Below are 16,345 nucleotides of genomic sequence, written 5' to 3' on the forward strand. Positions count from 1 at the left end.
GGGGTCCCAGGGGATCAACAGGGCGGAGCAAGCTGCTATGGCTGCTCTCAGTCCTGCCCTCAGAGGCCCTGCTTTTCAGTGTCCCGGCAATCGCTGCAAGCACCGCCGAGAGAAAGCTGCCCTTGAGTTCTGACCGATGCTGGACAGTCCAGTTTCTCCCATATGAGTCTGGGTCCCCAGAGACTCACCCGGAACTGGAGCTCAGAGCTTGAGACTCCCTCCCAGACAACCATGTCCTCAGCCGCCAACCCTCTCCGCCTGTGCCTCCGTACCTCTGTATTTTACTTCCACACCGCACCTCCTCTGAGTCTCGGTATGCTTTTCTCTTTCCTTCTAGTTGTAGAATTTCCACTCAGCCAGCCTTCCTGTGGTTCTGGATGATGTCTGTTCCATCTTTTAGTTCTATTGTTGAAGTGGTTGTGCGAGGCAGCAATCTCCGGTGTTTACCTATGCCACCATCTTGGTTTCTTCTACTTTTTTTTTTTAAAATAATATATTTTATTGATTTTTTTACAGAAAGGAAGGGAGAGGAATAGAGAGTTAGAAACATCAATCAGCTGCTTCCTGCACACCCTCCTACTGGGGATATGCCCGCAACCAAGGTACATGCCCTTGACCAGAATCGAACCTGGGACCCTTCAGTCTGCAGGCCGACGCTCTATCCACTGAGCCAAACCAGTTAGGGCTAAAACTACTTTTTATTGAGCAAATACTACATACCAGGTGTTGTGCTAGGAGTTTTAATGAGAGCAAATAGTAAGTGGAATTTTACTTTTAATTAATGTGTCTCTGACTCCAGAGCCTATGCTCTTAACGCCATGAAAACAAATATGCAAAAATAAAATAATTTTTGACTAGGAACCAGGTAGGATTATGGGTGATACTCTTTCTTCAAAAATTTAATGTTCTTATATTGTTTCATTATAACCTTCACATTCCCAAGACAGTGGGAAATTTGCTAGTTGCTAGCAAAATGGTCAATTAGACAAGCATTTCCTAAAGTGTGTTCCTTGGGATACTAATCCCAAGTTCTGCTTCATGAAAACAGAGTCGATAGAAACGCAAGTTTTATAAAAGCTGTAATTCTTCCTGTTGGAAATTAACATGAAAATCAGATTAACACTTCAGTATGCTCTGCAGGAAAGAGGCATGTTTAACTTTGTTTAAGGCATTTCCAACAATCCTTTGCCATAGAACACTTTTGTCTCATAATATCAGTTAAAATATAAAAAAATAAGGTAGGACACAAATCTTCTAAGAAGATAAGTAAGTTTGATGGAGAGCAGTGGTGTCAGGCTATGGATGTGAGGGAACTTCTCTCTCAGCCTTTGCACTGTGGAGGTGGGTACCAGAACCTAAAGATCCTGCCAGTGTGAGGAAGAATAGAGTACCAAGCCAGCAGTTCAAGACAGTGCAAAGCATTTCTACACCGAACAGTCAGAATATGCCCCACCCTCCCTCATAAATTAAACCATATTTTAGGGTTGCATTTGGTTGTTTCCATCACTCCACACACCCTCCCATATCTATGTGAACACAACCAATAGTCAGTGTGTGTAATGGTTGAGAGTATGGGTTTAGCGTCAGGAACCCCTGGGTTCACTTCAAGGTTGTGTGACCCCAGGTAAGGTGATTAACACTCTAAGCCAGTGGTTCTCAACCTTCCTAATGCCACGCCCCTTTAACACAGTTCCTCATGTTGTGGTGACCCCCAACCATAAAATTATTTTCATTGCTACTTCATAACTGTAATTTTGCTACTGTTATGAATCATAATGTAAATATCTGATATGCAGGATGTATTTTCATTGTTACAAATTGAACATAATTAAAGCATAGTGATTAATCACAAAAACAAGATGTAATTATATATGTGTTTTCCAATGGTCTTAGGCGACCCCTGTGAACGGGTCATTCGACCCCTAAAGGGGTCGCGACCCATAGGTTGGCGACTCACAGGTTGAGAACCGCTGCTCTAAGCTTTGTTTCCTGGAAAAGCCTATAAAATGGAGATGACAATAGGGATTCTCTTGGGGTTATTTCTTTCATTCAACAAATAGTTTAAACACTTAGAGACAGAACGGAGAACAAGACTAACAAGTCCCTGCCTTGGTGGCGTGTACACTAAGGTGAGAGGACAGACACCAAGCAAGTAAATTCACATGTACATGACCTCAGTGGGGGAGGGCAGACCACACTGCCTAGAGGAGCTGGCTGAGGGGCATTGGAGCAGAGACTCGGTGACGAAGAGCCAGCTGGGAGCTCAGGGAGAAGAGCTGAACCAGCAGAAGCCCAGTGTAAAGTCCTGGAGGTGGGAGCGCTCATGTGGCTGTTGGGAGGCAGAAGGAGTGGTAGGGAAATTCCAAACCCCTAAACACAGAGAAGACTGAGCTGCAGTGACTGAGTTTGAAGAACAGAGGGTGTGGGAAAGGATGAGGAATCAGCAGAGGAGACTTGGAGGGTCAGAGGCCAGGAGGGGACTGTGGTTCTGAGTCAAGGGGAGGGAAGCTTTGCAAGGAGGAGGGGGTGTTCAAGGGCAGTGAAGACTGGGAAAGGATTGGGCCATGATGGCTTGACTGAGAAAGGGCCGTTTCCACTCTGCTCTCAGGGAGGACAGGAGTCAGGTAGGGGCGGGGGGGGGGGGGGGGGGGGTCCAAGGAGAGGCCTCCAGCAGTGACTGCCTCTCCCAACAACGGACATTGGTGTTTAGGAATCTACTGAATTGATTTTGGTTTCTACCTATTTGGACTTTTTCTTGGGTGTGTATTTTTTTAAACTAAATATTTCTATTATAAAAATAATTCAGAAAAATAAATATGAAAATCCAGAAAAGTAAAAAGAGGAAAAGTTGTTTATAGTCCCACCACTCAGAGACAGGCACTGCTAATCTCACCGTGTATTTCCTTTTTCTGTGCTTTTATTGAACAGTACTAGAGGCCCAGTGCCCGAAATTCGTGCACTGGGTGGGGGGAGCTGTGTGTCCCTCAGCCCAGCCTGCACCCTCTCCAATCTGGGACCCCTTGAGAGATGTCTGACTGCCCATTTAGGCCCAATCCCACTGCCCGGGCAGTCGAACATCCCTCTCACAATCCAGGACTGCTGGCTCCCAACCGCTCGCCTGCCTGCTTTCCTGATTGCCCCTAACCACTCCCCTGCCAGCCTGATCGATGCCTAACTGCTCCCCTGCCAGCCTGATTGCCCCTAACTGCCCTCCCCTGCGGGCCTGGTCCCCCCCCAACTGCCCTCCCCTGCTGGTCTGATTGCCCACAACTGCCCTCCTCTGCTGGCCATCTTGTGGTGGCCATCTTTGACCACATGGGGCAGTCATCTTGTGTGTTTGGAGTGATGGTCAATTTGCATATTACTCTTTTATTAGATAGGATTAGGAATCATATTATACCTATAATTTTTTAAAAAAATATTTGTCCTTTCTTTTTTTATATTTTATTGATTTTTTTACAGAGAGGAAGGGAGATGGATAGTCAGAAACATTGATGAGAGAAACATCGACCAGCTGCCTCCTGCCCACCCCCCACTGGGGATGTGCCTGCAACCAAGGTACATGCCCTTGACCGGAATCGAACCTGGGACCTTTCAGTCCGCAGGCCGATGTTCTATCCACTGAGCCAAACCGGTTACGGCTAGACCTATAATTTTATGTCCTATTTAAAAACCCACATTCTCATCACCCAAAGACAGCATTGCTAATGTGTTTTCATTTGTTGTGTTTTTTTAGTATTTCTAGGTTTTTTCTACACAATAATTTTTAAATATTTTTATTTTATCAAAGTAATACATGAACATGGTTAAAAATCAAATAGTATGAAAGGGCTACTATGAAAATCAACAATCCCCTGCCCTTTGCATTCCCATTTCTAATCTTCCTTCTCTCTTTTTTTTTTTTTTTTAGCTGATGTTTCTTTTTATAGTTACCTTCAAATCACCAACATGTGCACACCATTATTTCCTAGAATATCAATTTTGGACATTATCTGTTGCTGCTTTATGATACATAAGGATTTAGCTCACTTAGCACCAACTTTCTTCCATTCTCTCCATATAATTATGGCAATATTTTTTGTTGGTTATCTTTACAGCTTTATATACATACCGATAGTTTATTTCTTATTCTGCCAACTATGGACAGTGCGTCTTGACTTTCCATTTTGTAAGATAAAGATATTAGTGCCTCACTCTTTCCTTCAACATTTTTGTGCCTTTCTCTCCCCAATTAATTCCTTTAAACATGGTTATAATTTACTGTGCTAATTTTTCATTCTGCTCTGTCCACATAAGGTTTTTTAAAGATATAATTAATGCAATAAAAGGCAATGATCTTAAGTATGTAGCTTGACGAATTTGTACCTAGGTGTACACCTGTGAAACCACCACCCAGATCAACCTATAGAACATTTCCGGCATCCAGTGGGGTCTCTTAAACTCTCCCACTTAATGTTTCTACAATGACCACTGTTCCAACCTATATCACCTTTATTTTTTTAAAATATATTTTATTGATTTTTTACAAAGAGGAAGGGAGAGGGATAGTTAGAAACATCGATGAGAGAGAAACATCGATCAGCTGCCTCCTGCACACCCCATACTGGGAATGTGCCCACAACCAAGGTACATGCCCTTAACCGGAATCGAACCTGGGACCCTTCAGTCCACAGACGGACACTCTATCCACTGAGCCAAACTGGTTAGGGCAGATGTGATATTTTTTGACAGCTTCACCTTTGACCTGGTGCTCCTTGTGGTGACACCAGGTATGACTGATCCAGATGACAACTCAGTTCTCTGCTGTGCTGTGGTCTCCTTCCTCCCTGGCTTGGTTTCAGCAGTATTGTCTCTCTGACTGAGCTGCCCTCAGTCACCAAACGTAAGGCACCTAACCAACACCTTCCTCATACTCTACTCCCAATGCAGGAGGACAGTGGACTGGGTTCTGACAGTCTTCCTTTCCCCCTTCTTCCTCTCATCTGGCCAGGTAGGAGGTGGGAAGGAGAGAGCCTGCCAACTAGGGAAGGGACTTAGATAAATGAGGGCCCAGGCTTACTCACTAAGGACAAAGAGCCCTTTAAAACGAGTTGTTGCATTTATGAGTCACATGTTCAGAAACATATATTGTAACTAGATTAATGTTTCCCTGTTAGCAGTAGTGAGGCCTGAGGAGTTTCACTGGTATTTGTCAAAATGCTTATCTCCTGACCATTATCAGGTGAGCTTGTTAAAAATACAGTTACTGGGCCTATCCCAGATCTGCTGGAGCAGCAACTCTGAGGGCAGGGCCTGGACAGCTACTTTCTAACAACTCCTCAAATGAATGTAATAAACTAAAGAGACCTTCTGGGCCCTGGCTGGGTGGCTCAGTTGGTTGGAGCATCATCCTGTACTCCAAAAGTTTGTGAGTTCGATTCCCGATTAGAGCATATACCCAGGTTGTAGGTTCGATCCCGGGTCAGGGCGCATATGAGAGGAAATGATCAATGTTTCTCTCTTTCCCTTTCTCTCTCTCTAAAAATCAATAAAAACGTATCCTCAAGTGAGGATTAGAAAAGAGAGAGAGAGAGAGAGAGAGAGCAAGCGAGCTACTGGACCACATTTAATGTAAGACAAAGTGTGGGGCCAACATGGGTCGAAGGTCCTTGGAGTCTTGTGTCCATTTCTCTTTTGCTAAAATCCCTTTTTGATGTTCCAGTTTCACGACATAATTTTTGAAATCAATTTTAAACAGCTCTAAAGTATACCACTATATCACAACCTGCTTCGGTTATAATGCGAATTGGCCCCTGTTTGCGAGCATGACACCTGGCCCTGGAGGTAGAAAAGTGAACTCCTGATCCAAATTTTTTGCTAAGTATGCAAAAACCTGTTTGGTGTCTATACCCTGGCTCAGGTAAGTGTCAACATACCTAAAATGATCTGGTCTTGTCTCCCATCCATGGGAATGACTATTTCTTAGCCACATGTTAAGTTTTCTAGGTCTAAGAAGAAGCCATTCTTCTTCATAGATAGGCCTAGGCCAGATAATTCTACGTATGGTAAAGCCATTGAAATCCAAGTGAGGAAGCCACATTTCTGCCCCTCAGCCCCGGTCATCAACTCACTGGAGTCTGCCCTCTTTCCACGTTAGCACTGGGCCCTTTGGAGATTGCCCTCACGGCCACCATGACCTTGCTTGCCCTGGGCTCAATTGCCATCTTCCTGGAGGACGCCGTCTACCTGTACAAGAACACCCGTTGCCCCATCAAGCGGAGGACTCTGCTCTGGAGCAGCTCTGCGCCCACGGTGAGGGCCTGTAGCTGCCCTTTGGGAGGGAGTGAGGAGGAGAAGGGACCGTTTTGAGAATTCCTCTAAACTCAACAATTCCAGTCAGCAAAGAGTTCCTGCCTCTACCGCCTTAGGTGGGGGTTTCTAATCGGATCTCCACTTGCTTGGAAGGCCCCAGGCAGTGGGATGGAGTGTTGGAATTCTTAGAGCCACAGAGACAACTAAAGAAACCGCTCTGCCACCAGTGGCCCAATCGCTACTCCCCAGGGTGTTGCTGTTAAAAGCAAGCCTCCTCTCTGTCCAGGCAAGCAGCGGTTCCGCAAAGAGCAGGAGGGAAAGAATGTTTTCCTCATGGGGTCATCCTTAGCTCTACCCTTACATTGTAGGCTTTTAAAATTCCCACAGTCACTATATTGGCCTTTGGCTTGCTGGTAGATCATAAGATTGGACTTCCGTTTCCTTCTGGTGAGCTCTGTGTGTCTATTTGGAGCAGAGTGGGGCCCTTGAGGGCCTTTCCTGGCAGATGACATCTGCCTAAAACCATCTCAAGTCATCAGAGACACTCCCATAACATGGGATGTTGAAGAGTAAGGGTTGAATCTTGATCCATTTACTCCTAAGGATGAACTCACCTACTCCTACCCCAAGGATATAGGATGAGATAGTCTTCAAAAAAACAAAAAAACCCTGGCTGAAGGTGACATGCTGTCTCTAACCCTAGACATAGAAGGAACTGACAGCTGAATTAAATTTTTAAAAAATTTCCATTAGTGATTTTTCCAGCTGGCCACTAAAGTAATAGTCCCTCAAATGTTTAGGTTTGGCTTCCTTGAGCTCTTGTCACAAAAGGTTCAAGAGGGTGAGCACAAAGTCTCCCTCCCCTGAACCAGCTTCCTGCTCCTCTCCCAGGTGGTGTCTGTGTTCTGCTGCTTCGGGCTCTGGATCCCTCGTTCCCTCATGCTCGTGGAAATGGCCATCACCTCGTGAGTGTCCTGCCCGCCCCCACCTCTTCCAGAGGTTCCCTTCTGCTCCCCACTCACCCAGGAATCCAGAGTCCATGCCTTCTTATAGCCCCTCTCCCTTCCACAAATCCCTGCAAACCAGTCTTGATTACAAATAGAATCAAGCCCTTTCCAACTTGTGCTAACCTGGGTCTCTTGAACTTCTGGATCTGTTCATCCTAGGCCAGTGATGGCGAACCTATGACACGCGTGTCAGAGGTGACACGCAAACTCATTTTTTTGGTTGATTTTTCTTTGTTAAATGGCATTTAAATATATAAAATAAATATCAAAAATATAAGTCTTTGTTTTACTATGGTTGCAAATATCAAAAAATTTCTATATGTGACACGGCACCAGAGTTAAGTTAGGGTTTTCCAAAATGCTGACACGCCCGAGCTCAAAAGGTTCGCCATCACTGTCCTAGGCCATCATTTTGTCCCACAGCCTGAAATTCCCCTCTTCCCAGGCCCCTGGGCTCCCATCCTCTCTCATTCCTCTTGGAGTGACACATTCAGAGATCCTAGTCCCTACCATGATCCCCTCAGTAAACCCCACCCCTTGCTGCTCCCTTTGCAGTCCATCATTCTTTTTTTCCCCCAATTATTTCATTTCTTTTTTTTTAATTAAATCTTTATTGTTCAGATTATTACAGTTGTTCCTCTTTTTTCCCCCATAGCTCCCCTCCACCCGGTTCCCACTCCACCCTCTGCCCTTACCCCCCCAAACTGTCCTCATCCATAGGTGTATGATTTTTGTCCAGTCTCTTCCCACACCACCCACACCCCTTTCCCCCCAGAGAATAGTCAGTCCACTCCCTTTCTATGCCTCTGATTCTATTATATTCACCAGTTTATTCTGTTCATCAGATTATTTATTCACTTGATTTTTAGATTCACTTGTTGATAGATGTGTATTTGTTGTTCATAATTTGTATCTTTACCTTTTTCTTCTTCTTCCTCTTCTTAAAGGATACCTTTCAGCATTTCATATAATACTGGTTTGGTGGTGATGAACTCCTTTAGCTTTTCCTTATCTGTGAAGCTCTTTATCTGACCTTCAATTCTGAATGATAGCTTTGCTGGATAAAGTAATCTTGGTTGTAGGTTCTTGCTATTCATCACTTTGAATATTTCTTGCCACTCCCTTCTGGCCTGCAAAGTTTCTGTTGAGAAATCAGCTGACAGTCGTATGGGTACTCCCTTATAGGTAACTGACTTTTTTTCTCTTGCTGCTTTTAAGATTCTCTCTTTGTCTTTTGCTCTTGGCATTTTAATTATGATGTGTCTTGGTGTGGTCCTCTTTGGATTCCTTTTGTTTGGGGTTCTCTGCGCTTCCTGGACTTGTAAGTCTATTTCTTTCACCAGGTAGGGGAAGTTTTCTGTCATTATTTCTTCAAATAGGTTTTCAATATCTTGCTCTCTCTCTTCTTCTGGCACCCCTATAATTCGGATGTTGGTACGCTTGAAGCTGTCCCAGAGGCTCCTTACACTATCTTCGTATTTTCGGATTCTTTTTTCATTTTGCTTTTCCGGTTGGGTGTTTTTTGCTTCTTCGCATTTCAAATCTTTGACTTGATTCTTGCGCTCCTCTGGTCTGCTATTGGGTGTAATATTCTTTATTTCAGAGCGTGTATGCTTAATTTCTAGTTTCTTTATCATAGCATCGAGGGTCTCATTAGTTTTCGTGAAGCTCTCCAAAAGTTTATTGCAAGCCCTCAAAATTGCGTTTTTTAGCTCTATATCCTCCATTTCTGTCATGTTTTTTTGTCTCCGCATTTTTTATGCTTTCTTGGTGCACCCCCTAGTGGTCTTTGTGCGCAGTCTTGTTCTAGTTCTGTCATTTGTGACCTGTTTCTTTGTCTCCGCATTTTTTATGCTTCCCTGTGTTGATAGAGTGGCTTTCTGTGCTAGGTGTCCTATAGTGCCCAGTGGCTCAGCCTCCCAAATTTTGGAGGGAGGGGAAAATCTGCTTGAATGCAACCTGCGTAGCTCAGTGTCGGGGTTCTCTGCTCCTGGCTTTTGTGAGTGAACATGTGGACCGTGGTGACCACCTCATGCCTGCTCTGTGCCTCTGGGCATCACAGCCCCTTGCCTCTGACCCTTTTTGTGGATATTGCTTTTGACCCCAAAGGTGGACACTCTTGGTGCACCCCCTTGTGGGCTTTGTGCACAGTCTTGTTGTAGTTAAGCCTTGATTGTTGTAGGTATCACTGGGAGGAATTGACCTCCAGGCCAGTTGGCTGTGAGAATCAGCTGTGTCTACAGTGGGAGAACTTCGGTGCTGGAGACACCCTTCTGGGCCAAGTCTTGCTTCAGTGGGGCTTTGGTGCTCACTGAGTCTGCCCCCTGAGTGTGTCCCTTATGGATCTGAGGAGTTGTAATCTGGATGGTCCCACTCTGACCACTGGGTACACTGGCTCTTGGATCTCTAAGGAGGTGCTAATTTAGCCTCTTCCTGAGGCTACCCAGCAGTAGCTACAGAGAGATCTGCAGATTCCTCTTCTTTGTTTGGGATTTGGAGGTGCCCAGATGAGGCCCAGCTGTGAAGCAATGCAAGCTGCTGTGGGGCCTTGGGCCTTCTTTTGGAAGTTCTGGGTCTCTCTAACCCAGCTGCAGTTTGTTAGGTAATTTTCAGATTGCAAAGGGCCAGGCCTTTCATATGCAAAAGTCTCTGTGCACAGCTTGGGTGGGGTGGGGTCTCAGGGAATCAACAGGGTGGAGCAAACAGCTATGGCAGATCCTCAGTCCTACCCTAAGAGGCCCCGAGTCTCAGTGTCCTGCGGTAATCGCTGCAAGCACCTCTGAGAGAAAGCCGCCCTCGAGTTCCGACCGATGCCAGACAGTCCAGTTTCTCCCCGTATGAGTCTGGGTCCCCAGAGACTCACCCGGAACTGGAGTTCAGAGAAGTCGGGAGCTTGAGACTCCCTCCCGCTTCAAAAAGACAGCAGCGTCCTCAGTTGCCAGCCCTTTCCGCGTGCACCTCCGTACCTCTGCACTTTACTTCCACACCTCCTCTGAGTCTCAGTATGCTTTTCTCTTTCCTTCTAGTTGAAGAATTTCCACTCAGCCAGCCTTCCTGTGGTTCTAGATGATGTCCGTTTTGTCTTTTAGTTGTATTTTTGAAGTGGTTGTGCAAGGCAGCAATTTCCGGTGTTTACCTATGCCACCATCTTGGTTTCCGCAGTCCATCTTTCTTTGGCGGCAAAGGCTGTCCTCTCAGCGAGCTGCCACCTCCTCTCTGTGTATTCTCAGGCCCACTTCTCCCCTACTCCAGGTTTTATGCGGTGTGCTTTTACCTACTGATGCTGGTCATAGTGCAAGGCTTTGGTGGGAAGGAAGCAGTAGTGAGGACACTGAAGGACACCCCAATGATGATCCACACAGGCCCCTGCTGCTGCTGCTGCCCCTGCTGCCCCAAACTCAAGCTCACCAGGTAAGACGGGAGGGAGGGGAGCCCTTGAAGAACCAGTTCCAGCTTCCTGCACTCTCTCTCCCAAGAGCGTCTGCTGGTTGGTTCTCTCAGCTCTGCTTCAAACCTTTTGGAACTAGTCTTGTATGGAACAAAGTCAATGACAAAAGGGTGGGTATCCCCAGCCAGGACCCCACACATTAGGCACCCACTCAGGGGTAAGGGGAGCCGAGAAAGAACTCCGAAGTTCCCATCACTTAAGCCACTGCCCCCTGCAAAGTTTAGCCACACAGAGGAAACTTGAACTCTAGGCTATTGCCCCCTCTGTTCATCTGGTTAATGAGGTTGGGTTAACACTGATCGTTCTTGCTCAAAAGGCAGCATTCTGGTCTAGGAATGAGTGGGAAGCAAGAAGAAGGGTTGCCAGTGCTCTTAACATTCTAGCTTTTTCCTATGTCCCCATCCATTTAACCATTTTGGTGTCTGATGGCAGCCAAGCCTCGGCCCAGGAGCCCAGTGAGGGAGAGGAGAGTTGTCTTGGGGTGGGTGGTCTGTGGGCCCATGTTCCTAACCCTCTGCTCCCCTCAGGAAGAAGCTCCAGCTGCTGATGTTGGGCCCATTCCAGTATGCCTTCCTCAGGATAACCCTGGGCCTGGTGGGCCTGTTCCTCATCCCGGATGGCATCTTTGAGCCAGCAGACGTAAGCCAGGAGTGAGGGGCAGTGAACTCCGAGGCTCATTTGGTACCTTTGAGCTCTACAAGGAATAGCTGGAGCCAATATCCCCTGATACCTGGGGACAGAGTGACCTAGAACAGAGGCTCGGGCACTATGGTGGGAGAGAGGAGACTGGAATAAGCCAGGGCTATGGCATTGTTATCCCCTTGGGGGAAGAAATAAAAGGGAGGGAAAGGGCTTGTCTCCCTCACTGACTTCCACTTGGTCTGCCACCAGATTTCTGAGGAGAGCACAGCTCTATGGATCAACACTGTCCTCGGTGTGTCCACCCTGTTGGCTCTCTGGAGCCTGGCCATCCTTTTCCGTCAAGCCAAGCTGCACCTGGGCGAGCAGAACATCGGGGCCAAATTTGCTCTGTTCCAGGTAACTATACCCTGAGCGAGAAAAGATGGCTCATAATAGAACTACAAATAATTGGGGTTAGGACAGGGGTGGGCAAACTTTTTGACTCGAGGGCCACAATGGGTTCTTAAACTGGACCGGAGGGCCGGAACAAAAGCATGGATGGAGTGTTTGTGTGAACTAATATAAATTCAAAGTAAACATCATTACATAAAAGGGTACGGTCTTTTTTTTTTTTTAGTTTTATTCATTTCAAACGGGCCAGATCCGGCCAGCGGGCCGTAGTTTGCCCACGGCTGGGTTAGGAGATGAGTCTAATACAGGCTCAAAGGGGTCTGGGAATCTCCTGAAGCCTTAGGTTCCTGTGAGATTTGGAAAGTGATCCCTGCCCCTTCCCAGATTTTGCTGTTTGTGCTATTTTTGCTTTGTGTTTGCTAGGGCTGCTGTGATAAAATACCACCGAGTGGCTCAAAACAACGGAAACTTATTCTCTCACAATTCTGGAGGCTAGAAGTACAAAATCAACATGTCAGCTGGGCTGTCCTCCCTCTGAAACCTGTAGAGGAGAACCCTTCCTTCCTCTTCCTGGCTCCTGGAGGTTTGCCAGCAATCTCGGCCTTCCTCAACTTGCAGCTGCCTCACTCTACTTCTGCCTCAGTCATCACATGGCCTTCTTCCCTCACGCATCTGTCTCTTTGCCTCTTCTTATAAGGATATCAGTCATATGAGAATAATGCCCTAGCACCATGGTCGGCAAACTGCGGCTCGCGAGCCACATGCGGCTCTTTGGCCCCTTGAGTGGGGCTCTTCCTAAGCCTTAGGAGTACCCTAATTAAGTTAATAACAATGTACCTACCTATATAGTTTAAGTTTTAAAAAATCGGCTCTCTAAAGAAATTTCAATCGTTGTACTGTTGATATTTGGTTCTGTTGACTAATGAGTTTGCTGACCACCGCCTTAGCAGGTTTGGCTCAGTGGATAGAGCGTCATCCTGTGGACTAAAGGGTCCCAGGTTTGATTCCAGTCAAGGGCACGTGCTCAGATTGCAGGCGCGATCCCCAGTATGGGGCATGCAGGAGGCAGCCAATCAATGATTCTCTCTCATCATTGATGTTTCTATCTCTCTCTCCCTCTTCCTTCCTCTCTGAAATCAATAAAAATATATTTTTTAAAAAGGATAAGGGCCCACCTTATTCCGGTATGACTTCATCTTAATTAATGACATATAATTAGTTAACCAAAACAAAGATGCTGTTTTGAAATAGATCATATTCTGAGATACTGGGGGTTAGGACTTCAACATATCTGTTTTGGGGGCACAATTCAACCCATAACCTTAACTGCTTCTGTCTTTGCTTTTTTTCTTTTCTATTATTATTCCTAAAATCCTATCATCCATCACCACTAGCAGTATGAGCATTATCTCAGCTACAACTATGAATTACTCACACCATGTGCTAGGCACTTTTCATACAGTACTTTAAAAAAAAGTCCTCACCCAAAGATATGTTGAGAGAGAGAGAGGAAGGGTTGGGGAGGGAGAGAACCATCAATGTGAGAGAGAAATATTGATTGGTTGCCTCCCGTATGCACAACTGGGGATCAAACCCACAACCTAGGTATGTGCCCTGACGAGGAATCAAACCTACAACCTTTTGGAATGTGAGACAATGCTCCAACCAACTGAGCCACCTGGCCATGGCTTTGTACATTACATTTAAATATTCACAATAATCTTAGGAGTCATTATTTTTATTTTACAAATAAGAAAACTGAGATCCAGAGATGTTATGAGACTTGCTCCAAGGCACACAGGAATGCGGCTAGAATTTAAACCCAGATCTGTCTAACTCCCAACCCACATTCCTTCTCTTCATACTACCTCTCATCATCATACCTCTTCTGAAAGTTCTCTCAAAAGCATGTTTGCTTTTTACACTTTTCATTCTCCAAGTCCAAAGACAACTTTTCCACCAAATGCAATATTGTGTTTTCCTTCTCTCTCCATTCTTTCTGTCTCCTTGCTGGGCCCTTCTACTTCCAAGAAACAATAACTGCGTTTTAGCTAAAAGAGTGGTTTCACATAAATTCTCACTTGCTCTAAGCAGATGCCTCTGAAATGTGAATTTCCAGGCATATAGCAGGTAGAATTGAAGTGGGCAGGGGAAGAGAGAGATGAGCCTGAAATGGGGTCAGGGACAGAGGGGCAGAAGCCCTTAGGGTCAGGCACAGGTAAAAGCCTGTCATTGCTGAGCCTGTGGGGAAGCCTGGACAAGCTGGGTCTGCCTTGCCTCGGGGGGACAAGTACTAAGGCAAATAGTGCTCCTGGGGCCTCTGGATAGAGATTATTTTCTTCTTCTTTTTTTATTTTATTGTGTTATAACATATATATGTGTGTGTGTGTGTCATATGTATATATGACATAAATTTTACAATTTTAACCATTTATATATGTACAGTTCAGCAGCATTAAGTGCAGTCACATTGTTGTGCAACCATTGCCACCATCCATCCCCTGAAGGTTTTCATCTTCCCCACGGAAAGTCTGTACCCATTGAACACTCATTCCCCTTTGCCTCCAGCCCTGGCACAGCAGAGATTCTTCAAGGGGCACTTTAATAGTGAACCGTCCATCATTCTATCGGCAGGGATCTCAGGTACTTGAAGTAGATGGACTGACTCTTCCCTAATCATCCATCCTTTCTATTCTTTAAGTGCTCATTAGCAGCCATGGCTGAAATACGGGGATAAACTTGAACCCCCCAATCAGTTTTTGTTGTTTCTTGTCAGGAACTCTAATAAAATATTGGGTAGGAAGATGAGGTTGTAATTTCTCTAAAGATTACAAACGTCACCACATTTTAATCAACGCTCTGGAACTGCAGCGATCTAAAGGCTGGCCGAATGCACAGCGGCAGGACAAGCATGGCAGTGGGCCAGCTGACCTCAGCGCCATGGACACTGAGCCCACTCTGCCCTCGCTTCTCTTTTCCCTTCCGCAGGTGCTCCTCATCCTGACCGCCCTGCAGCCATCCATCTTCTCGGTGTTGGCCAATGGCGGGCAGATTGCTTGTTCGCCTCCCTTTTCCTCTAAAATCAGGTCTCAAGGTGAGCACATAGAAGTTCCTATCTCTTTCCAGGATGGGTGAGAGGAGGTGGGTCAGGGAAGAGAGGACCTTAGATCAGAGGTTGGGCCAGGCAAGCTGCTGCTCCGAATACTCAGAAAGGGATCTCCAAAGATCTCAGCAGAGATTTAAGGAGACTTCGCCTTCTCTGATCACACAGAGGAGAGCTACAGTTCCACGGCTTGAGGCCAGCCTTGACGGCCAACCAAGAAAGCCATGGGTTCATCCTTAGCTCTTGGGAGAGGAATGGGTGTGGTTGGGAAGGAGAGATCATGCTGATAAAACACACAAAAGAAATGACTTTTAATGCTAGCCTCAGGTTGCAGAAGGTTGAGAGTCAGGTTCTGGTTGGGGCTTTACTATTAACCTGCTATGTTACTCACGCACAACAGCCTCTAGGTGCTGGTGTGAGGAGAAATTACAGAAAGTGTTGTCCCACTGACATGCCAGGGCTGCTGGTGGGATACCACCGCTATAACTTAGTATAACCAACTTTACATTTCACCCCGCACTGCAGTGATGAATTGCCACCTCCTGATACTGGAGACTTTCCTGCTGACTGTGCTGACACGGATATACTACAGAAGGAAAGATGACAAGGTTGGATATGAACCTTTCCCTTCTCCAGACCTGGATTTGAACCTCAAAGCCTGAGGCGGACGGCTTGGACAATGAGACACTGTACTCATGAGATGGGCACACGATTTCTCCACTGTCCCTCAACATTGACCACATGGGGAAGGATTCCATTGTCAGTACAAGCTGGCAAATTACACTGGACGATACAGATGAAGGTGAATCATGCAATAGGATGAGATTGTTTTGGGTCTTGCCTGGGGAAGGTAATTTAGTTTCATATTAGACAAACAGAATGGAGTTTGAAACTCTATCATGGGGCACATTACCCCCATGGGTGCCACGATTAGCCCTTAAAACTTGTATATTGGTAAAGCTTATGGTATAAGAATGAGAGAACTCAGTCAGGCAAAGTAGTATAAGCCCACAGTTTTGAAGAAAGCAGGTCCCTGAAGAACAGATCAAAGATGTTCTTTTCCTTACAGATGTGTCGTTAGAGCACTGATGACATTAGACCTGGGAGAGCTGGGTCAGCCTCCCTTTGTGGGACAATGGCTTTTTAAGTCTTCTGTGCCAAGCTGCAAAAGGAATCCCCCTATCATATGGTCAGGGAGCTTGACTTTGAGGAGATAAATTAGGATGCAAAAGCAAAGGAATTGAGAGTATAAGTAAAAGCCCCAAATATGCCCGGCCGGTGTGGCTCAGTGGTTGAGTGCCAACCTATGAACCAGGAGGTCACGGTTCTATTCTCGGTCAGGGCACATGCCCGGGTTGTGGGCTCAATCCCCACTTTGGGGCGGACAGGAGGCAGCCAATCAACGGTTCTCTCTCATCATTGATGTTTCTATCTCCCTCTCCCTCTCCCTCTCCCTTCCTCTCT

At 46.0% G+C, this 16,345-nt stretch overlaps 1 protein-coding gene across 1 annotated transcript in view; it reads left to right on the forward strand.

Moving 5' to 3' along the window:
• SLC51A (solute carrier family 51, alpha subunit) overlaps positions 1–16,211 on the forward strand; it is a 26,247-nt gene extending 10,036 nt beyond the window's left edge. The window contains exons 3-9 of the mRNA XM_005873157.2: positions 6,137–6,291; positions 7,183–7,256; positions 10,551–10,709; positions 11,274–11,385; positions 11,638–11,784; positions 14,767–14,872; positions 15,407–16,211. Of these exons, the coding sequence (XP_005873219.1) occupies positions 6,137–6,291; positions 7,183–7,256; positions 10,551–10,709; positions 11,274–11,385; positions 11,638–11,784; positions 14,767–14,872; positions 15,407–15,543 (890 nt within the window). The 3' untranslated portion in view covers positions 15,544–16,211. The remainder of the gene's footprint in view (positions 1–6,136; positions 6,292–7,182; positions 7,257–10,550; positions 10,710–11,273; positions 11,386–11,637; positions 11,785–14,766; positions 14,873–15,406) is intronic.
• Positions 16,212–16,345: the final 134 nt, after the last annotated feature.

Source organism: Myotis brandtii, unplaced genomic scaffold (assembly GCF_000412655.1).
Source record: "Myotis brandtii unplaced genomic scaffold, ASM41265v1 scaffold4, whole genome shotgun sequence".
Taxonomy (NCBI): domain Eukaryota; kingdom Metazoa; phylum Chordata; class Mammalia; order Chiroptera; family Vespertilionidae; genus Myotis; species Myotis brandtii.